This window comes from Diceros bicornis, chromosome 7, assembly GCF_020826845.1.
Source record: "Diceros bicornis minor isolate mBicDic1 chromosome 7, mDicBic1.mat.cur, whole genome shotgun sequence".
Lineage (NCBI taxonomy): Eukaryota > Metazoa > Chordata > Mammalia > Perissodactyla > Rhinocerotidae > Diceros > Diceros bicornis.
Window position 1 is genome coordinate 63961264 of NC_080746.1, and position 22848 is coordinate 63984111.

At 39.5% G+C, this 22848-nt stretch overlaps 1 protein-coding gene and 1 pseudogene across 1 annotated transcript; both read left to right on the top strand.

The window, feature by feature from the left end:
• Window positions 1-1235: 1235 nt before the first annotated feature.
• On the top strand, window positions 1236-8696 carry LOC131409120 (olfactory receptor 56A4-like; annotated as a pseudogene).
• Window positions 8697-20415: 11719 nt separating this feature from the next.
• LOC131408097 (olfactory receptor 56A4-like) lies at window positions 20416-22056 on the top strand. The gene is made up of 2 exons (XM_058544656.1): window positions 20416-20664; window positions 21361-22056. The coding sequence occupies exons 1-2, from the start codon at window positions 20416-20418 to the stop codon at window positions 22054-22056; spliced, it is 945 nt and encodes a 314-aa protein (XP_058400639.1).
• The last annotated feature ends 792 nt before the right edge of the window (window positions 22057-22848 follow it).

Here is a 22848-nt window from a genome sequence, read left to right on the forward strand (position 1 = left end):
TATGAAGTATCCAAGGAGAAGCAACCAGGAAGTGGTAGAACAAGGGTTCAAACTTAAGCCTCCAGTGTCTCTTCCCAACATTCCCATGATCTGAGAGTGGAGACGGATTATTCATTTATAAGAAACTCTGAGGACCAGGATGTTTTGTCCAGAGTAAACCACATGGTCTTAGCAACACACTGTCATTGAACATTGATTCACTTGTGAAATAGTGTTCTTCACTTAGCATGTCTATCGACTCTATGTGATGGTGCCAAGACCCTTGTTGCGTCACCCAAAATTCTATGTAGCAAGGTAGAGGTAGGGATAGGAGTGGTTTTAGTGCCTGGAGGGAACAGGACCATATTCCACCTACATTTCTACCCTGATATCTCTTTCTCTGGCAGCTGTGGGTAGGAAGTGTAAGACCTAGAACCAGATTCTACTCGCTCTTCTCTCTCCAATATTCCTGTGCTCAAGGCCCAAAAGATCCTACATTCAGCCTGAGCATCCTTATCCTAAGAAGCATCTAGAGACCTTCACAGGAGAAGCTATTTTCTAGGTCCTATTGTGCATCAATTCAGAGTGGTAACTATACTGGTGACAATCCTACTTGATTCCCAAGGAAGCAATGCCAAGTGTTGCTCTGTGGAAGGTGAGTACTGTTAACATTACTCACATACGTTATAATGCTAAGTAGCATTTTCTGCAGCCATACTTAGGAAAAAGATTTTAGACAAAGAACAGCCAGGGAAGTAAAAAGTTGGACATGAGACCATGAGCATATACAGGGCCACTCCCAGGGATTTGCGTGGGTCCAGACCACTGATGTTCTCACTGCCCCAGAAGGGCTCACAGGGAAAGTGCTCCCTGACCCCCACAGTTGCCCGTGGTCTGTGCTCCTGTGAGGTCCGTCTCCTTTGATTGCTGGGGATGTTCCTTTGTCACATCACCTCCTTCCACAGAGTTAAAGTGCTGAGGATAGTTTATTCAGTTCTTCCCCACAGGTGAATCCATGGAAATTTTCCCTGAGAAAGTTCTCATCACTCAGTTTCCTTACCCTTCTTTTCCCAGGGTTTCTTTTTCTTTATTTAGACTCCCCAAGAGCCTTTGACTCTTCTGCCCTCATTCTATCCACAATGCTGAGTTAAGACTTTTATAAGATTCTCTCTTGAGAAATAGATCATAGGGCCTCAGGGCCCAGGTACCCAACAAGGGTGCCAACTCCTGTAAACAAGCAGGAGGGAAGGGGCGTAATGGAGCCAGGGCCCATAAAATCAGCCTCCAGAGCCCTTGAAGGGGCCAGTTTAGAGGTTTTGCCAACAGCCAGAAAAAGCACAGATCAGCCTTCTGAAACTGGTGAGTCTCAAGTTGGGGCTAGGACAATTATGAGGAAGGAGATAATGAGGAGAGAAGGGGAGTCCAGGAGCCTGGTATGTACAGGAGATGAAACTCTTTCAATAGGGCCTGATGTAGATGCTGAGGCTGCCAGGATGCTTAGATCCTGGTATAAGGGTCAGTGATAGGAACAGACCTAACGCTGTTATTTCATTCAGAGCTGAGGCTGAGTCATTCTGTGGTCATATAAGGTTTACGGGCCCAAAACTTCTGTAAGCTCAAAGACTCGCACTGATATCATGGCTAGAAGGCCAAGTCTCTGTGCCTGGCAGTTTCAGAATCTTCCTTTCTGCACTAATCTAAATTCATCTATGAGCCAAGGTGATCACTCCTTTTTCTAGACAATCATAGCTGGGCTGGGATCTTCTGTTGTGATTATGGTTAGACTTGTATGACCTTTCCAGACTGTCAATATCTCATGGTCAGAGACCATATTTTGTTCATTCACACTTAGAATAAGGAACCACTATGACCACCGCTTTGTGAATATCAATCTGTGAGTACAAACTCATGGAATTGGAGTACTGAAGATCAAAGTGATGCCCCAGATAGCCAATGATTCATCATTTCTCAGATTAGGAGGCCTCAGTTTCACTGAGGAGAAATAGAGAGAGAGAAGAAAAATGGTCCCAGCTGCTAAGGAATTTAAAGGGGGCTATAAAGAGCTGCAAGTATATTACCGCCTAGGAGAATCTATCAGTAGTATGGGAGGCCTGAAAGGACATTTCTTCCCTGTATCAGTTAAAAGATCCTCAGTGACACTCTTTTTTTTTTTTAATTACAGTAATATTGTTTTACAACATTGTATAAATTTCAGGTGTACATCATTATGCTTCTGTTTCTGCATAGATTACATCATGTTCACCACCGGAAGACTAATTACAATCCATCACCACACGCATGTGCCTAATCATCCCTTTCGCCCTCCTCTCTCCTCGCTTCCCCTCTGGTAACCGCCAATCCAATCTCAGTCTCTATGTGTTTGTTTGTTGTTGTTTTTATCTTCTACTTATGAGTGAGATCGTACAGGATTTGACCTTCTCTCTCTGACTTATTTAGCTTAGCATAATACCCTCAATGTCCATCCATGTTGTCACAAATGGCTGGATTTCATTGTTTCTTATGGCTGAGTAGTATTCCATTGTGTATATATACCACATCTTCTTTATCCATTCATCCCTTGATGGGCACTTAGGTTGCTTCCAAGTCTTAGCTAATGTGAATAATGCAGCAATGAACACAGGGGTACATGTATCTTTACACATGCATGTTTTCATGTTCTTTGGATAAAGACCCAGCAGTGAAATAGCTGGATCGTATGGTAGTTCTATTCTTAATTTTTTGAGGAATCTCCATACTGTTCTCCATAGTGGCTGCACCAGTTTACACCCTCACCAGCAGTGTATGAGAGTTCCCTCCTCTCCACATCCTCTCCAGCACTTGTTTTTTCCTGTCTTGTTAATTATAGCCATTTGCAAGAATGAGGTGATTTCTCATTATAGTTTTGGTTTGCATTTCCCTGATAGTTAGTGATGTTGAACATCTTTTCATATGCCTGTTGGCCATCTGTATATCTTCTTTGGAGAAATGTCTGTTCGGGTCTTTTGTCCTTTTTTTAATTGGGTTTGTTAGTGTTTTTATTGTTGAGATGCATGAGTTCTTTATATATTTTGGATATTAACCCCTTATCAGATATATGGTTTGCAAATATTTTCTCCCAATTGTTAGGTTGTCTTATCATTTTGTCAATGGTTTCTTTTGCTGTGCCAAAGCTTTTTAGTTTGATGTAGTCCCATTTGTTTATTTTTTTGTTGTTGTTTCCCTTGCTTGGCCAGACATGGTACTTGAAAATATGTTGCTAAGACTGATGTGGAAGAGAGTCCTGCCTATGATTTCTTTAGGAGGTTCATGGTTTCAGGTCTTACATTCAAATCTTTAATCCATTTTGAGTTAATTTTTGTGTATGGTGTAAGATAATGGTCTACTTTCATTTTTTTGCACGTGGCTGTCCAGTTTTCCCAGCACCATTTATTGAAGACACTTTCCTTTCTCCATTGTATATTCTTGGTTCCCTTGTCGAAAATTAGCTGTCCATAGATAGGTGAGTTTATTTCTGGGCTCTCAGTTCCATTGATCTATGTGTCTGTTTCTGTGCCAGTACTGTGCTGTTTTGGTTACTATAGCTTTGTACTATACTTTGACATTGGGGAATGTGATACCTCCAGCTTTGTTCTTTTTTCTCAGGATTCCTTTGGCTATTGGTGGTATTTTGTTGTTCCATATAAATGTTAAGATTCTTTGTTCTATTTCTGAGAAAAATCTTGGAACTTTGATAGGGATTGCATTGAATCTACAGATTGCTTCAGGAATTATAGACATTTTAACTATGTTAATTCTTCTAATCCAAGAGCATGGAATATCTTTCCATTTCTTTGTGTCTTCTTCAATTTCTTTCAATGATGTTTTATAGTTTTCAGTGTACAGATCTTTCAACTCTTTGGTTAAGTTTATTCCTAGGTATTTTATTCTTTTTGTTGCGATTGTAAATAGGATTGTATTCTTAATTTCTCTTTCTGCTACTTTGTTGTTAGTGTATAGAAACATGACTGATTTTTGTGTGTTGATTTTGTATCATGCAACTTTACTGTATTCATTTATTATTTCTACCAGTTTTTTGGTGGATTCTTTAGGATTTTCTATATATAAAAGCATGTCATCTGCAAATAGTGACAGTTTCACTTCTTCCTTTCCAATCTGGATCCCTTTTATTTCTTTTTCTTGCCTGTTTGCTCTGGCTAGGACTTCCAATACTATGTTAAATATGAGCAGTGAGAGTGGGCATCCTTGTCTGGTTCCTGTTCTTAGAGGGATAGCTTTCAGTTTTTCAGCATTGAGGATGATATTAGCTGTGGGTTTGTCATATATGGCCTTTATTATGTTGAGGTACTTTCCTTCTATATCCATTTTATTCAGAGTTTTTATCATAAATGGGTGCTGTATCTTGTCAAATGATTTCTCTGCCTCCATTGAGATGATCATGTAATTTTTATTCCTCCTTTTGTTAATCTGGTGTATCACATTGATTGATTTGCAGATGTTGAACCATCCCTGCATCCTTGGAATAAATCCCACTTACTCAAGGTGTATGATCAGTTAACGTATTGTTGTATTTGATTTGCTAGTATTTTGTTGAGGATTTTTGCTTCAATTTTCATCAGTGATATTGGCCTGTAATTTTCTCTTTTTGTGCTGTTCTTGTCTGGTTTTGGTATCAGGCTAATGCTGGCTTCGTAGAATGAGTTAGGAAGCTTCCCCTCCTCTTCAATTTTTTGGAAGAATTTGAGAAGGATAGGTATTAAGCCTTCTTTGAATGTTTGGTAGAATTCACCAGGGAAGCCATCTGGTCCTGGACTTTTATTTTTGGGTAGGTTTTGGATTACTGTTTTGACCTCCTTACTGGTGAATGATCTATTCAAATTCTCTATTTCTTCTTGATTCAGTTTTAGAAGATTGTATGATTCTAAGAATTTATCCATTTCTTCTATATTATCCAATTTGTTGGCATATAGCTTTTTGTAGTATTCTCTTATTATCTTTTATATTTCTGAGGTGTCTGTTGTAATTTCTCCTCTTTTATTTCTGATTTTATTTACTTGACCCTTCTCTCTTTTTTTCTTGGTGAGTCTAGCTAAAGGTTTGTCAATTTTGTTTATCTTTTCAAAGAACCAGCTCTTGGTTTCATTGATTTTTTTCTATTTTTTTTTTTTTAGTGTCTATTTCATTTATTTCTGCATTGATTTTCATTATTTCCCTTCTTCTACTGATTTTGAGCTTTGTTTGTTCTTCTTTTTCCAGTTCCTTTAGGGGTACTGTTAGGTTGTTTATTTGAGATTTTTCTACCAAGCCTCTTTTCTGACCACAATGGTATGAAACTAGAAATCAGCTATTGGAAGAAAATCAGAAAAACCACAAATATGTGGAGATTAAACAAAATACTAGTGAACAATGATTGGGTCAATGAAGAAATCAAAGGTGAAATCAAAAAATACCTGGAGACAAATGAAAATGAAAATATAACATGCCAGAATTTATGGGATACAGCAAAAGTGGTTCTAAGAGGGAATTTTATAGCAATACAGGCCTACCTCAACAAACAAGAAAAATCTCAGTGACATTCTTGACTCCAGTCTCTCTCTGCCTCCTCATCCTTTCTTACACTAAATCCTGTAGTTCTCCACCCCTCAAATGCATCCTTTCTTCTCCACTTGCATGGCCTTTGTTCAGATCTTAATCACTTTTCTTTGGATTCTCCAAAAGCCTCCTTCATTTCTTTGTGATTCCCCTTTGTCCCATCTATAACACATGACTTCCTTGTTTCAAATCTTCTGTGATTTTTGACATTATACATGATAATGCCTAGACGCTCAGGTAGACCTCACAAGGCTGCCACAGTATATCTTTAAACATTGACTCTTGATGCTCTGCTCTCCTACCTCCTTCCCCCAAAGAACTTAGGGTCTACCAGCCCCCAACACCTCATCATTGATCACTATTGAGCATCTGCCTAGGTTGGCCTTTGTCTCTTACCATTGCCCACTAGGACATCCTCCCCTCTCCCCAGGTGAATGTTATCTCTTTTTTGTATCTTTCTCTGATGCTCTCAGCCTGTCATGTCTCCATGCCTAACAGGACCTCAGGAAATGATAGACCTTTCCCTTCCCACAGCGATACCTGGAGTTAGATATAATTTGTTTCATAAGTGAGAAAACTAGCTACCACAGAATTCAAATAGTTTTCAGGGTCATACAATGTGTATAGGGCCAGACTTGGAATTCATTTCTGTCTGAGGCCAAATTTTCAACCATATCACATTGCTTATGTATACTTTTGTCTCTTTCCCACTGTTTATAAGATCATCTTTATTAGAGCCATTATTATACTGCATTATAAGTGCTTGTAAGTCAATTTTTCTTTATTAATAGGTAAGTTCTCAGAAGATAATGGTTTTTGCTTAATCCATGCTATACATTAGTATGCCTAACATTAAGACCAGGTACTGAGAAGGCACTGACTACTTTCATATCTGTTCAAATAGATCAAGTCATTCTAAGGATACAGAACTTGAGGTTATTGGAAAGGAGAAATCTTTTCAGAAAGGTGGGTATGTTTTCTATTCTTCTTAATTCTCTGATTTATACTAAGGGTAATTTTCCTAATTAAATATGCAAATACAGGATGGAGCTGATACATAATATAATTGTCCCTACCCCAGTTTTACCTCCTGAATCCTTGGTTTGTCTTAAAGCCTAACAAGGAGTAGAAAGTGTGTGTGTGTGTGTGTGTGTGTGTGTGTGTGTGAGTGTATTGTGTAACCTGCATTTAGAATGTCTGGGATATTCAAAGTGAAAGTCCTTGGATCTTATCTTCTCTGGCAGCTGGTGTCTGATCCCTTCTCATACATACTTCAACTCTCCTTGAGGAGACATGTCAGATGCGACAGGTGAGCAGCAACAGTAATCCCAACTGCACTGATTGTATGCCTCCTGAGTCATCCTCCCATGACTCCCTGCCTCTTTCCTGCTTCTTTGGCTGTGACATCCATTACTATCACCTTTCTTAGTATTCGGCCACTCTGCTCTTTGTTTAGTAGTGAGGGAAAAAAGATGTACCCAACAAAAGAAACAACTGGAATCAAAGAAGACTAGTTTACATAACATAGATTCCATATGCTAGGATAATTAGATCCTGGCCACAAGGAAACACAGATAATTTTACTTACTAGATCAGTGAATTCTGTATAGGTTTATATAACTAAAACTCACTCACTATCTAGCTTCTAGTCTACCTTTGATAAACTTCCTGGTGTACCCTTCAATATTGACTGTCTCTGTCATCATAATAGGAAATTCACAGCCCTTTCTAAAGAACTCAGTCAAAGAAAACACTCTTGAACCTTCACAAAGAGAAACAACAGCAAATAATCCAGTAAGAGAATGATAAACACTATACCTTTAAAGTGAAATCCTCTGTGGGGCTGGAAGAAATTATGGCCTTTGGGTGGGGTCAAGGGCTACTCTGTCTCTGGTCCAATATTTCTTGAAGACTGATTGACTGAAGTCAATCCTTGTCCAATTATATGGAGTAGAGGGCTGGTCTTTTCTAGAACTTCCATGGAGTCAGCTAAACAGAGCTTCCCCCATATATATATATACATCTCCTCTACACTCTGAAGGAAGGAAGGGCTTAGTTAAGTCACTGTGCTTGTCGAAGCTAAATCATGTGTAGTGGCTGAAAGAAGAGATTCTAGAGTCAGACTCTGTAGTTCTCAGTTGTGGCTTCACCACTTACTGGCTCTCTAATTTTGATCAAATTATCCTGCCCCCCTTTACCTGTACCTTTTCACTATCTGTGAAATGAGGATAACAATAGTAACTACTCTGAAGTGTTTTTTAAAAGGATGAAGTGAGATAATGAGTATAAACATTCAGCATAACGCCTAGCACGTGATAAGTGTTAAGTTAAATGTCAGGAGTGATTGATGATGATGATGATTTGAAAACTTGATTGGGACAGGTTAAGAGCCCCAGTGGAAACATGACTACTACGACACCTAGAATATACACTTTTGATAGTGATATATTCTACATTTTAAGGGACTTCATTTTAAGGGACCCTGGATATCCAGTGTGATCAGGATACATTACATGGCATCACCAAGCAACTACTCCACTGCTCCAGTCTTCGAATTCCTCTTCATCTGCTTCCCAGAGTTGGCAGCACTGACTGTCCCTGCCTCTCAGCCTCCTTTTCCTCCTGGCCTTGAGGTCCAAGGCCACCCTCATGATCACCATCCGACTGGAGGCCTCTCTGCATGAGTCCACGTACTACCTACTCAGTCTCCTCTCTCTGCTGGACATGGTGCTCTGCCTCACTGTCATCCCCAAGGTCCTGGCCATCTTCTGGCCTTCAATCCGCTCTCCTAGTTTGTGACAGGGTGGACCCTACTGGGTTCTGACCTCATCCTTATTGTTCTCTCCTACTCCTTCATCCTGAAAGCTGTGCTAAGGATCAAGGCTGAAGGTGCTGTGGCCAAGGCCCTAAGCACGTGTGGTTCCCACTTCATCCTCATCCTCTTCTTCAGCACAGTCCTGCTGGGTCTGGTCATCAGCAACCTGGCCAGGAAGAGAATTCCCCCAGATGTTCCCATCCTGCTCAACATCCTGCACCACCTCATACCCCCAGCTCTGAATCCCGTTGTTTATGGTGTGAGAACCAAAGAGATCAAGCAGGAAATCCAGAAGCTACTGAGGAGGTTGTAAGAGGTAAAAATGATCAGATCCACCTTTGGAATTGTTAAAAGGCAGGAATTATTTTTGTGTTGGAAAGAAAATTTCACTTTTTAATCCTGGAATGAGTTCTGATTCTCCTTCTGCTTAAAACTTAGACAACAATGAAAACATTCTTCAGTGAATCCTTGTTTATTGTTGCCTTAAAGGAAACCTCCCTTTCCTAAATTGTCTGGTCCCTTGGGAATTTTCTATGACCAAATCCTTAACTGAGGGTCTTGCCAAGCCTTAGCCAAATGGAGCTGGATTAGAGTGGGAGTGTTTGAGCAACAAAGAAACAAAATTTATATGATGTCGTTAAAACGATCTGCCTTTCTCCTGATTTGCAAAGGACATAGATGCCTCTCCTGTCTCCTGATTCAATCTGGCAGATCCCTACATTGCTTTTGTGTTGTGAAGAGTTGCTTGGGCTGAAGTATGGATGTTCATCCCAAGACTTTGGCTCTTAGGGTTCAGTGCTTTACCCTGAATATCCCTGACCCTCTTCTTTGGCAACTGTGACAGATGTGCCATCTTTTGCCTCCACAGATCCTCCCAGACCCTATTAAGATTTTCTATCTGTCCAACCTCTCCTTATTTCTTATTGCCGTTTTGAAGAGCGAATAAACTAAGTATGAAAAGTTTTGTTCAGTACCTTATATGTATACACATTAAATTAATAAACATTAAATGAGTTGCTGCTGTTATTATTATTATTATTAATTATTTTAAGCACACTACTTCCCCTATGCCCTCTGAATAGAAGGCAGATCATCTCATACTCCATTTACTTTGGGGTAAAGATATCCATGTCATTTTAGTCCTCCCCCACCCCTATTAGTATATTTTTCTTACTAGTGTATTTTCTTGAGAAATCTTTTACTTACATGAGAATTAACACTTTGGAACTCCAAACTTCGGATATCCCATAAAACTGTCATTTAGACATATTCTATTCATTTCCATTTCAGTGTGGGTGTGCCATGAGGCTTCTTACAAAGCATATCTTCTGGAACTCCAAAGAATAGACACCAATGGTACTTGGCTATGACATCAGCCTGGTACTCACATCCTTTGAGGCTATTTGGCTTCCAATGTCACTTGCCGTCACAACTCTCTCCACATTCTTATCTGGTATAGTCGAGGGAACAAGACAGGCTCTGACACACCAATCATGAAACAAAAATCTTTCACCACACCCAGACATCTGTCTTAGTAAATTATCTTATTGATTTATGGCCACATAGTGTGCAGGTGCTTGACTGCTTTGCAACTCCTGCCCAAGGCAGTACAAAGGAATATAACTCACAGTTTGCCTGTAAAATAACCAAAGAAACAAATAGAGCCCACAATGCTGTATCACATATTATCTTCAGATCCCATGGAGTCCTTACTTTAGTTCAGCTTTCCTTCTTAGGATAGAACAGCTTCTGCAACTTCTCTCAGACCCAGCTATGACTTGGCACTTCATGCGAGAAGAGCTGCTGAGCTATTTTTCTCTGCTTCTGAAGTGTTCTCAGTAGAAAAGAGCGATGGTATCATTCATTGGTGTCATCACCTTTGTCTACCTCTCTCCTGTATATCACAATTTTCTCTTTCTTTGATTTATTATTCTTCCTAATTTAGACTCTTCCTGAATGAGGGCCTTTGGTTCTTACACACGGACAATACATAAACCAGGCAGGAGCAGGAGCCTCCCGAGGATCTCTCCTTTTGTTTATGAAAAGGTGGTAGCGTTAGAAGATGAAAGTCTAACAGGATTATTTCTATCCTGAGGCATTGCTTCTGGCCGAGTACTAGCTTGGCCCAATGAGGGAGGCTGATCCAACCCAAGGTTCCTTTCAGAAGAAGTAGAGAGACGTTCAAAGCAACAGAGGTAGTATCTTACTCAGCTATCCCCCATCACCGGAAACACAATCTCAATCCCAATCCTGGACCTCAGACTTTGTGAGGTGGAAAGACAGAGGATTGTGTCTCAGCACCCTCCCCAGCTCCCTTACTCCTATTTCTGGTACCCAGAAGCTTTCTAAGGCATTTCTGTTTACTCCTGCACATATTCAGATGAAGCCTATCCTCACTCAGTGAGTCAGATTTTCATGCTCTTATCATGCCCTATCATTAATAATAAATGTTTCACATGTCCATTCCTCTTTCCAATTAAGCCACTGCATTGTGAGTAATAAAGGAAAATAATATGTCTGTAACATATTACACTTCATGGCCCATTTTTTTGTACACTGGCCATAATGAAATGATCTCAGTTAAATCCTTATTTAAACATAATTTTTTCAAGAGTACACTTAATATCTGAAATATATTTCCCTCTGTCCTATCTAGAAATATTTGTTTTTCAAAAACATATGTTCTTTATGTGTATGCTCCCCTTAAGTCTTCCTGGTTTTCTTCGAATCTTTCCCTGTTCACCACTACTCCCATGTTGAATTTCATCTTCTGTGTTTCCTCCACTCCTGCTCTCTCCACTCCTTTTCGCCCATCTTCCTCACCCCTAGCCCCCAAGAATGGGCCTTAGGCTCTAGATTCAGATGCCTAAAATGGTCTTATCCCCTGTGGGGTTGTGGAGAGGGAAGGTACAGAGTGGAGTTTAAGGCCATGAAAATAACCTCTGGAGCCTTTGAGGGGCTGGGCCAGATGGTGCAGTAAATAGTCATAAATAGCAGCAGTACAATCTAGTCTCCTCAAGCTGATAGGTCTGCTTTGGAGCCAGGAAAACCATGAAGAACTGAACGATGAGGCATGTGGGGCTCCAGGTATTCAATATAAACAGAGAGAAAAAGTTCCTCTGGTAGGACTACAGCAGGTTGCAGGTTCAGAGCCTACCAATTTCCCCAGATCTGGTGCATCACTGCTTTCATGTGGGAGCAAAGTTTTTCTAGTGTAGGCTGTATTCTACCCATTTAGAAAAGTGGAGATTTTCAGGGTGAGTGTTCTTGAATTAAATCTATACCTTTATTATTACCTATGGCAACTGGAAACCAGGAGTTATATTCTAAACTGCAATTCAGTCCCCCCTAGAGAAGATTGCCCAAGAAGCACCAATGAGATAGGACCGGTAAACCCAGCTGCCTTGATTACTCCCTCCTGGCCTTCCTGTCTCATCCTGCCTTGTCTCAGTGCTCCTTCCTGTTTCTCTTGCTGAGACAGAACAGCTTTTCCCTTGCTCAAAAGCTACCATCCTTCCTAGAAGACTCCAGACTGGGTGGGGGTCAATTCTTTATTTTTGGTTCTTTGATACAAGGGGAAAAAAACACAATAACCACCTGAAACAAATGAGTTTATATAAACAGATGAGTTTATATAAATAGATTTCTTTCTTTAAGGTAACTGGAATCTAACCACAGGTAAGTTTGTATGGTCTAATTAACAGGATAAATGGTTTTTATCTAGATTTATGTCTGAAGCTATAGTTGTTTTCTAATTCACATGCCACCTTTTGAACTTCAACTCTCTTGCCATTCTTTGTTAACAAAACCTAGTGCCAGTTTCCAAATATATCTTATGTGAAAGAATGGTGTTTTGATGACCACATTTGGAGATATCTGGACATTTTGGCATTCTTACTGAATGGTGACATTGAATCTAAAAAAAATAAATAACTTCACTGGTCTAAGGTAGGAGTGGGAGGAAGAGCGATATCTAGTCTAAGTCAAGGAGGTTGAGGTGGCTGGAAAGTCCTAGTCTCTGGTGGAGGCATCTGTGCTACTCTAAGTTGAGAGCTCTGGATGTGTTGATTACCTCTGTCCTTAATGAGGTATTCCCATCCTGAAGTTTGAAAGATCACTTTACTAAGAAATCTTTAAAGAAACTTTGATGGGGAGTATTGAAAAAAAAATAAAAACTGTAATTTTGAGCTGATCCAGAAATAGAACCAAATGAAAAGAGTTCACCTATACAACCCAAGGGTCATAGATGCCATGTTGCCAACACCAAGCATAAACTCATATATTAAGCAAAATAACAAGAGGAAAGTTTAGTTTTCCAAAACTCTAGACCTGTGCTGTCCAATACAGCAGCCAGTAGCCACATGTGGCTATTGAGCATTTGTAATGTGGCTAGTCAGAATTGAGATGTGTTGTAAGTGTAAAATGCACACCTGATTTTGAAGACATAGTACAAAAACATTAAAAAAATTGTAAAATATGTCTTTAATGTTTTTTTATATTGATTACATGTTAAAGTGATAATATTTTGGATATATTGAGTAAAATAACATATATTATTAAAATTAATTTCACACATTTCCTTTTAAATTTCACCTACTCCACAATGCCTTCCTTTATTCACCTCAATAGAATTAATCTATTTTAAGCCATGCATCTATCTCCCTCTGATACTGGATTATAAATTTCTCTGAGTCTGGTGATGAGTTTTATTCATCTTCTCAACTTTATATAGAGCTGCCAATACAATTCTTTACATATTGTTGTTGTTTTGTTGAATAAAAGTGAATAATTCATAGGTACACATGTTTCTTATTTCCTCCAAAAACTTAGGGGAAGAATCAAGTTGTTAATATAATGTATTCTCCAAAGCACCTTACAAAAAGCCTTACAGAACTCACAGTTCAATGTGATTTTATATATCTTAGAACATAAGACTGCTTATCTCTGAATGAGATAAGCATGACCTTTATTTAAATCCCAGGCCATTGATTAGATGTGAAATTTTTGACTCACTGATCTGAGCTCTAGTTTTCTCCATTAAGAAGAGTGATAATTGCCCTCTTGTTTTATGACTTATCTGATTGTCGAATGACCTAGTTTATGGAAACTTTTTCAGCCACAGCCTAAGACTTGCTAGTAATTTATAAATGAGAGCTAATTTTTATGATTTTCCTACGCACACTGCTTTTTCTAATGTCTTCAGAAGTAGATACTCTTCACTATTTTATATACCATGTACTTCAGAGATGTCCTGTCCTTCCCTACATGTCATCCTCAGTCCCCAGTGCAATTTCTTGATTATTGTACATCACTCTCTTATAAAATCCTTTCCCTATTTGCAGCACATCATGCTATGCTGTGGCACTCAGTTGTTCCTTGTTTGAAGTCATCAATTAAAATCTTAGCCCTGCTGCCTCATTTCAGATGTTGGGAGTTGGCTAACAGACTGGTTGGCATGGATTCAGACTAAAAGCACTGCTCTTCACAATGAAAGACTGTAGGCCTCCATGAACAGAGAATAGAAAAAAAAAATGGAATCTCAAGTCAGCCACTGAGGGACATGTGCTCATGAATTCACTACACATGTCTCTACAATTTGTCATGTTAGTATTGCTATTTCATTGTTGGTTTTTTGTTTTGTTTTGTTTTGTTTTTTTGAAATTAGAAAGTTTCAAATTCTCTACAATTTACCTCTTGAGGCCACAAAAATACTTGGTAGATTGGCCACATTGGTCACCACTTTTCTTATTTCTGGATACCTAGACTTTTATATCCAAGGGGATTTTAAAGTCATCAAATCTAGAGCTCTCTTGGAATTCCTGCTAAAGAATATTTGATAATTGGCATCCAAGATTTGCTTAAATTCCCCTAATGATGAGGAACTACCTTCTAGCACTTAAAAAAGAAAACCTCTGTTTCTGTCTGAGAGTTTTAAAAAGTTACTCTTAACTGTCTGCAATTTTTTCCTTGGGCCCATGCTGAAACTGGTGAATTAAAATTCCAGTACTAGCTTCACTAGTTTTAACAGCATTCGATTTAAGAGTGTGCAAGTTTGATAGCTCTGAAAGAGATGTATTGCTCACTCTCCTTCCAAATAGTTTCCCGTTTCCTTCTAATGTGCTTTCTCCTTTATCTTATAAGCTCTATTAGGTCAGGGTATTTGTTCACTCATCTTTGCATTTCCTACTAAGTCAAGTAGTATAACAAACATAAAAGACGTTTAGTAAATGCTTATGGGATAGGTTAATAAAATGTGGAATGCAAGAAAATGGGAGAATGAAATGATATGTCGAATGAGTACATAGTAAAATGGAATGTGGGAGAAGTATATGTTATAACGGAATATCATCCTAAATATCTGATGTCTCTATTACAAACAACCATTTCAGTGCATGGAATTTTAAGATCCTCCGGGAGAAGTGCTATAAACCTCTATATTCTCTTCCTCTTTGTATTTAAATGCATATATCTCTCCTTCACCTTTGGGAGTGTGTAGGTTTGAGTAGGTGCTTGTAGGCTTAAGCAGGTAGGTATGTTTGTTCCGGGATATAAGACTTCAGGGAGTGGTGACCATAAAGACAGGAAACCTAAAGCATCTCTGTATCTTTTGACCTACAAGAGAGGTGATGTTATGATTTTAGCAATTTTGTGGACCCCTGCCATAAGCATAAGGTGATGAGAAGTTGAAAAGTCACATACTGGCTGCAGACTACTAACCAAATAAGATATTAGCTTGGAAGAAACTTTAGATACGTAACTTTGACACATCCACTTAAAGGCTTAGCAAAAGTAATACTTTGTGTTACAGTTTTCATTCTTTTGCATATATCAGAGAATGAGACTGCACCCTCTAGATATTGGTCTTTTAGGACCCTAAGATACAGAGATTGAAGGACGCAATTGTGTTGGAATGTCTGTAGGTCGGCCCAAAACATGTAAAGTGCAACCCTGGTCTGCGTCTACAAGGGAGGCTGCATGGACAGCATAGGAGAGGAAGATTTTCATTCAACTTTTACTTAGAGATACAAGTATCAGGATTTTTTTTCTTTTTTTTCCTGCACCAGATGATGAGTGTTCAAAAATGTATAAGACTTTGTCATTTTCCCTCATGTGCTTTGATATTACCAAGGGAGATATTAGTTACGCTAAGAACCACAGCTCCAGATAGAAAGATAAAACTGTGAAAGGGATAACTGTAGAGCTCTAAGCAACAATTGAAACAAGAGTTTGTCCAACTTTGGGGAACAGGGACAGGGAGAAGCTAGCGCTTAAGTAATGAGAACAGTGGCCAACCTAATGTCTAAACCTGAGTAGAGTTGTGTCTGGAGCTGGGCTAGCTGAGGCAGGATTAGAATTAGGATTAGTCTGAAATCAACACCCATATACAGACATTGGAGCAAAGAGAGAAGAACTTACTTTTTAATGCGGTACTTTATCGTAATTTAAGACTCTGCTCCTCCTCCCATATCTGTGGTGATAATGAAACTGTGTGCAGAAACATTCCTCCATAAAAGGTGACACTTGGCCTATACTTTGGGGGAAAACATGGCAGAATTAGCAACTCAAAATGATGGATGGTCAGAGAATCACCCAAAAAGAACTCAAGTAACAGTTTGAGATCATTTGGGCTCTTCAACATTTCACCAACGGTTCTTTTATGGCCAACTGACTAATTCTGCCCCTGCCTCAGGAGGCTCACTCCCTTATTGTGAAATCTATACCCTGACTTCACTTCTAATTTTGTCCCTTGGAGGTAATTTTGTGTTTCAGGAGTCCATGAAGCAGCTGCTCACCATTATCTCCCTCATGGATATTCCTCGTGCCCCCAAATTAGACACCCTCTAGACTCTCTTCCAGGCGCTAACTTTTACCTTTAACATTTAGAAGGGAAATCCATCTGGATTGGTCTTTGTATATAGCAGGAGGCAGGAGTCAAGGGTTTTTTTACTTCCATATGGATATCCAATTGATTCAGCAACCTTTGTTAAAAGACCATTTTCCCTCAGGGACCTGCATCGTTGATTTGCTTTTCTCATCAATTGAGTGGCCATGTATATTTGGATCTGTTTCTGGACTCTGTATTCTGTTTAATTAGTAAATTTGTCTATCCTTTTGCCAATAGCACATTGTCTTAATTCATATAGCTTTGTAATGTTATGTATGTTTTGAAATCTGGCAGTCATTGTAAGTTGTCCAGTTTTTCACCTTTAAGTCTGCGTTATCCATTCTTTCTCTATGTGATTCCCATATGAAGTTTTACAATTGACTTCTAAAAAGAAGGAAACTGCTGAGATTTTCACTAGGATTACATTGAATCTAGAGATTAATCAGATTAATATAGTTATCGGACATTCTTCTCGTTACTGTTTTTATGACATATCTTTCTCATTATGTATTTATTTTTTGTGTGTGTGAGAAACATCGGCCCTGAGCTAACATCCATGCTAATCCTTCTCTTTTTGCTGAGGAAGACTGGCTCTGAGCTAACATCTATTGCCAATCCTCCTCCTTTTTTTTCCCCCAAAGCCCCAGTAGATAGTTGTATGTCGTAGTTGCACATCCTGCTAGTTGCTGTATGTGGGACACGGCCTCAGCGTGGCCGGAGAAGCGGTGCGTCGGTGCGCGCCCGGGATCCGAACCTGGGCCGCCAGTAGGGGAGCGCGTGCACTTAACCACTAAGCCACGGGGCTGGCCCTCATTATTTTGTTTTTGACCATTCTGGGTGCTGATATTTAAGTGTGTCTTTTATAAGCAACATAAATATATTCAATCTGGTAGTCATAGTCTTTTACTTGGAATACTTGATCTATTTACATAAATGCAATTACTGATTGCTTTATAGCTACCATATTATTATTTGTGTATTTAATTCACATATTTTATAGTCCTTCTTCTCACTTTCTTGTCTTATTTTGGATTAACAAAATTTTTATACAATCTTTTTTACTATTATTTTGGTGACAATTCTAGAAATAAAAACATGTATTCTTGACTTACTACAATCTAATTAAACGTATATAATGAATGTCCAGGATTCCATACAATTGTTTTCCTTTAAATGACATATTTTCCTTGTGTAAAGATATTTCTAAAACTTGATAAAAATTAAAGATAAGTTATCATAAAGTGCTTATGTTAAAAACAGTTTTCAAGAATACAGATAATATGTAAGATGAAGTCATTTCATAAGTCTAATAACATTTGTCTTCTTAAAGGGTCTCTTAATACATCCTCCGTGTTCCTGAGTGATATTCCTTTCCATTACAAATAATACATCTCAGTTTATACAACTTTCAGACACCTCAAGAGAAACTATAAGCTGATCACCACTCTGTCTCTTCACCTGAGTTTAAATGCAGAAGTCGCTTTTTACGTTGGAAACGTATCTGCAGAGAAGCAGAAGCCCATGGGAGCAGGATTCTAAAAATGACTTTTCATGTTTCCAGCCTCAAGAGAGTGGCTATTGTAGAGATAGAATCTTCATAAAGTCATCCAGGGGCCAAAGCCACAGCAGAAGGCCAGCGAGAAGTTGGGGAGTCGCATATTGCCTGAAAGCAGCTGGATGGTCAAAATTGCTGTTTGGAGCAGACTTTCTCCATAAGTATTTTTGGGAACAGTACATTGGAAAGCCAAGCATAAGTGACACTTTGAGTTTGGTCCTTGACTGAAACCGAATTCTTTGTTTATTTCAGAGAATGTTATTGCACCCTCAGATGCTAGTGTGTGAAGACCCTGAAGATCACTGATGTCAGAAGAGTGTGAGCACATTAGAATGTGGGTCAGCAAAGCTCACAGAAGGTCAGCTCAAGCCTGTCTCTGCAGGAAGGCTGACTGGAGAACATTCCTTCCTTGAGTATTAGAGGCGTATTGTAAGTGTCTGGATTTGTACCACCTGCCGCAAAGAAAAATGAAGGAGACCTTGTCCTTGACCTTAATGGGCTTTGGTCCTTCTCGGAGAGATGACTAAGAACCATAGATCCAGGCAGAGAGATAAAACCATGAGAAAGGAACCTACACAATTCCCAAAGAGTCCATGGGAGGAGGATAACTTTCAAATTGGGAGACCAGAGATTGGCCAGAATTGTGCTTAAATAACTGAAGAAAATGGGAGAAGCCGCCAATCTGATGACTGAAGCTGAGCAGAGCTGTGGCTAGGGCTGACTGAACTGAGGCAGCAGTCTTGATTAGGGATAGTCTAAATCATAGTTAGGTCAGTTATCTCAAGTGCGTGTAGCTCTGTGATTCTTATAGTGTTGCTCCTGGAGAAGCAGCATCAGCATTACCTAGGATTTTGTTAGAAAGGCAAATTCTTGAGCTTCCCCCAGACCTACAGAATTGGAAGCTCTGGCAGTTGGGCTCAGCTATCTGTGTTTCAAGTTTCCAGGTGAATCCCTTTCCAGGTGATTCTGATGCGCACTCACATTTGACAACCACTGGTCTAGATAAAATTCTGATGAGAAGCCCATACTATATATTTGAGGGAAAAAAAAAAAAACAGTTCCAAACCTTGACTGGGAGATTTTTTTGTGCCTGGGAAGTTGCAACAACATGCCTCCAAATATACCTATAATAGAGAGATGATTTTTCCTATACTTCAGAGGAGAAAACAGCAGAACCTGGCAATTTCTTCACCTGCAGGATCCTTGATGTTTAAGAAGATAATCAAAGAGAAACTGAAGCTTCAGGCTGTGTAACGTCATATCCTGGAGCATGTGTAGGTATTCCTTCACTTCTTTCCTTGCCTTAGAAGCCTCATTTCCTTATTTTTTAGGCTTTTCCTGGGAAATACAGAGGTTTTTTCTTTTTTTAAGCAGTTAGTTACCAAAGACACATGCAAATAAGATACTGCACAGGTATCTTTTATATTGATTGTTCTCACCAATAGGTTTCTTTTGTTTTTCTCACCACTAAATTAATTTTTTTACCCTTGTGCTTTGTTGCACTTTTTACTGAGTGCTAAGCAGGAGTACCAGTGGTTTATGGTAGAGCAAGATATGGAGATGCTATATTATATTAGTCGAGACATTATGGTACACTCAACAATCTGTCAGTCTCATATATCCAAACTGGTCTTATTGAGGGCCTATTATTTCACCAGGTGCATGGTGTTTTTCTTTGTGCTATCATAAAAAGATAAGATTCCATTGCTGGTAGAAGGAGCATAGACTTTTTGGAAGACAAATAGGAATATCAATGAGTATAAGAAAGTTTTATTGATGCTTTAAGAGCTGCATGCTTAGGATATTTAAGGATCACAGAGAAACAATGGAAGAGAGAGACATCTAACCATGTATGTAAATGAGTAACAAGAAAAAAAAACATTTTTTTCTTATATTTCTAAGAGATGTAACTCTTGATACAGATAGAATGGGACAAGCAGAAGTTGTTATTTGAGGACAAGAGAGTTGATTCTAGAAGAATATGACACAAAAACACAGAGGTGAGACAAATCGAAGCGTGTTCCATAAGTGGCTGGATCTATGTGTGTGGAGTTGGAACACACGTGAACAGAGTTGGAACACACTCATGTGAAAAGAGTTATTCTTTTGTGCGTGTGTGTGTGTGTGTGTGTGTGTGTGAAGAAGATCAGCCCTGAGCTAACATCCATGCCAATCCTCCTCTTTTTTTTTTTTTGCTGAGGAAGACTGGCCCTGAGATAACATCCATGCCCATCTGCCTCCACTTTATGTGGGACGCCGCCACAGCATGGCCTGACAAGCAGTGCGTCGATGCGCGCTTGGGATCTGAAGCCGGGCCACCATCAGCGGAGTTCACACACTTAACCACTATGCCATGGGGCCGGCCCTAAAAAGAGTTATTCTTTATTCATAAAGTTATAAATGCTAAGGAAATTGTTTTAACAAGTAGTGATATGGTCAAATTTAAACTTTAGAAAGATTTTATATCAATTGAATTGCAGTGAATCTTGGCCTAGAATGGAGGCAGATAGATCAGTTAGACCATTATTAAGGAAACAAACCCTAAAATCACATCTCTTTCTTTCCAGTCAGTTCCAGGCCCACCTGCCAGTCATGGTACTATCTCTCAACAACACAGGGACCCAAGTGACTGAATTCCAGATGATCTGTTTCCCAGGAATGCAGGACACACAGCACTGGCTATCTATAGTCCTGGCTCCTCTCCTGGTTTTGGCTCTTGGGGCCAACTTTGTGTTATTACTCGCCACCTGGCAGGAAGCATCTCTGCATGAACCCATGTACTACCTGCTTGCCATCCTCTCTATGCTGGATGTCATCCTCTGCCTCACAGTCATTCCCAAGGTCAGACACTCCCTGGATTCACTCTTAGACACTCAGTCATCTTTCTCTAAATAGTACCTTTAGAGTAGTGTTCCCTCTCATTCTCAATGCCCATGTTTTTTTTTAAGGTTTCATTTTTTCCCACTTACCAGCCCTCTCTCAATGTCTCAGTCAGTGATATTCTAAGTTTTGACCTTATTTTTACTTCTAGGGAGATTCTGCTTGACTCTGAATGACTCCACCCTTACACCCAAGGGCTCTAGAATTTACTTTCTAAAATGCAACTGGATGTAGATTTATGTCGTATACTGAGATAGGGAGCATAACTGGAGGTTTCTTATGTGTATGGAGAGGTTGGAGGGTGTCCAAATATAAGTATTGGACTTACTGTGTTTGATGTTCTTGTGATACATTTAGATGGGCAGATGTGTAGAGCTGGAGTTTGGGTAAGAACTCTGGAGATCAGGAGAAGACAGGCTAGAAATAAACATTTTTAAACAAAAAGCATGGTCTACAGATGGAGAGAAAAAGAATAAATCAGGCTTTGTAGATGGGGATGCACAAAGAAGGTATTTGAAATTAGGATTCTGTCTCAGCTGGGATTTGGGGGCTGTGGTTTAGGATACGGATGGTTGAAGCCATCTGAGGGTTCTCCCAGGTTTAGGTACCCCAGGGTGGGAATGAATGCACAGTGTTTGAGAATAATGATTCTGGCAGGTCCTGCTCATCTTCTGGTTCAACTTGAAGCCCATCAGCTTTGCAGGCTGCTTCCTGCAGATGTTCATCATGAATGCATTCCTTCCCATGGAGTCCTCCACCTTTCTGGTCATGGCCTATGACCGTTATGTGTCCATCTGCCACCCACTACGGTACCCATCCATCATCACTGAACAGTTTGTCAGTAATGCAGCCGTCTTCATCGTCTTCCGCAATTTGCTGGCCACACTGCCCACACCAGTTCTGGCTGCCAGGCTCAACTACTGTGCCAGCAATGTGGTGGAGAACTGTATCTGTGCCAACATTTCTGTAGCAAAGCTCTCCTGTGGGGATATTCACCTAAATAAGCTCTACCAATTTGTGAGTGTTTGGTGCCTGTTAGGTTCTGATCTGGTGCTCATCTTGCTATCCTACTGCTTCCTCCTGAGGGCTGTTATGCGTCTGCAGTCAGGAGGTGCAGCCACCAAGGCCTTGAGTACTTGTGGTTCTCATCTCATTCTCATATTTTTCTTCTATACATTGCTATTAGTCTTCATCTTCACAAACAAGGCAGGAAAGAAGGTGTCCTCAGAGGTACCCATTCTTCTCAATGTCTTGCACCACCTCATCCCACCAGCCCTGAACCCCATTGTTTATGGAGTACGAACTCAGGAAATTAAGCAAGGGATTATCAAACTATTCAAGTACCAGTGCTGAGAGATGTGAGTCAAAGATTAAGAATTATGGAAGTCTGAGCATGTTTTAGTAAAGGTTTAATCTTAATGCCACAAGAAACACAATATGACATCCATGCTGCTACCCTCATTTTGAACTTAAACCTTCTTCAACCATTATCACAATATTTACCCTGACTACCCCATCCTCAAATCCTCACTGAACACACGTTTAGGTATTCATTATCTTCTTCATTCTGACCCCTTGCCATCATGATTCTTCAATTACTCATTTATTAAGTATTTTATACTTACTTAAATAGTTCTCAGTCTTTACATTCTTAGTACCTCTCACATTTAATTCATAGGGCAGAGATGGGACAGCACTTTAAATAGAACATGCGGGTATACGTAGGATTGGGGAAACCAATGAAGACTTTATTTCAATAGTCTGGGTGAAAAGTGATAATGTCTTGGACTAAGGTGGTGAGTGAAAATTGAAGTTATGTGTCACAAGATTTTCTGAGAGTCTATACGTAGGGTATAAAAGATGGAGAGCAATAATAAATGACACCAAGACTTTTTGCAAGAGCAGTTGGAAAGGCAGAATTGCCATTAACTGAGAACCTAGTTTTATCTGTAATATCAGAAATTTCGCTTTGGATACTAAACTCTATTTCCATCCCCAACTCCTCCAAATGACTGTACTTTTGAAATGACTACTAAATATCCAAAAAGAGAAGCAAAAGTAAACAATTAGACATGTGGCACTTTTCAGAGGCCAGATCTGTGCTAGAGACAGAAGTTTGAGTTATCAGAGTATGGATGGTATTTA

What these genes read in the sequence shown, in the direction of transcription:
- LOC131408097 (XM_058544656.1), top strand. Translation starts at nt 20,416, where the DNA reads ATGGTACTATCTCTCAACAACACAGGGACCCAAGTGACTGAATTCCAG. An exon ending in GCCTCACAGTCATTCCCAAG is followed by an intron (nt 20,665 to 21,360) that starts GTCAGACACTCC and finishes TGATTCTGGCAG; the next exon opens with GTCCTGCTCATCTTCTGGTT.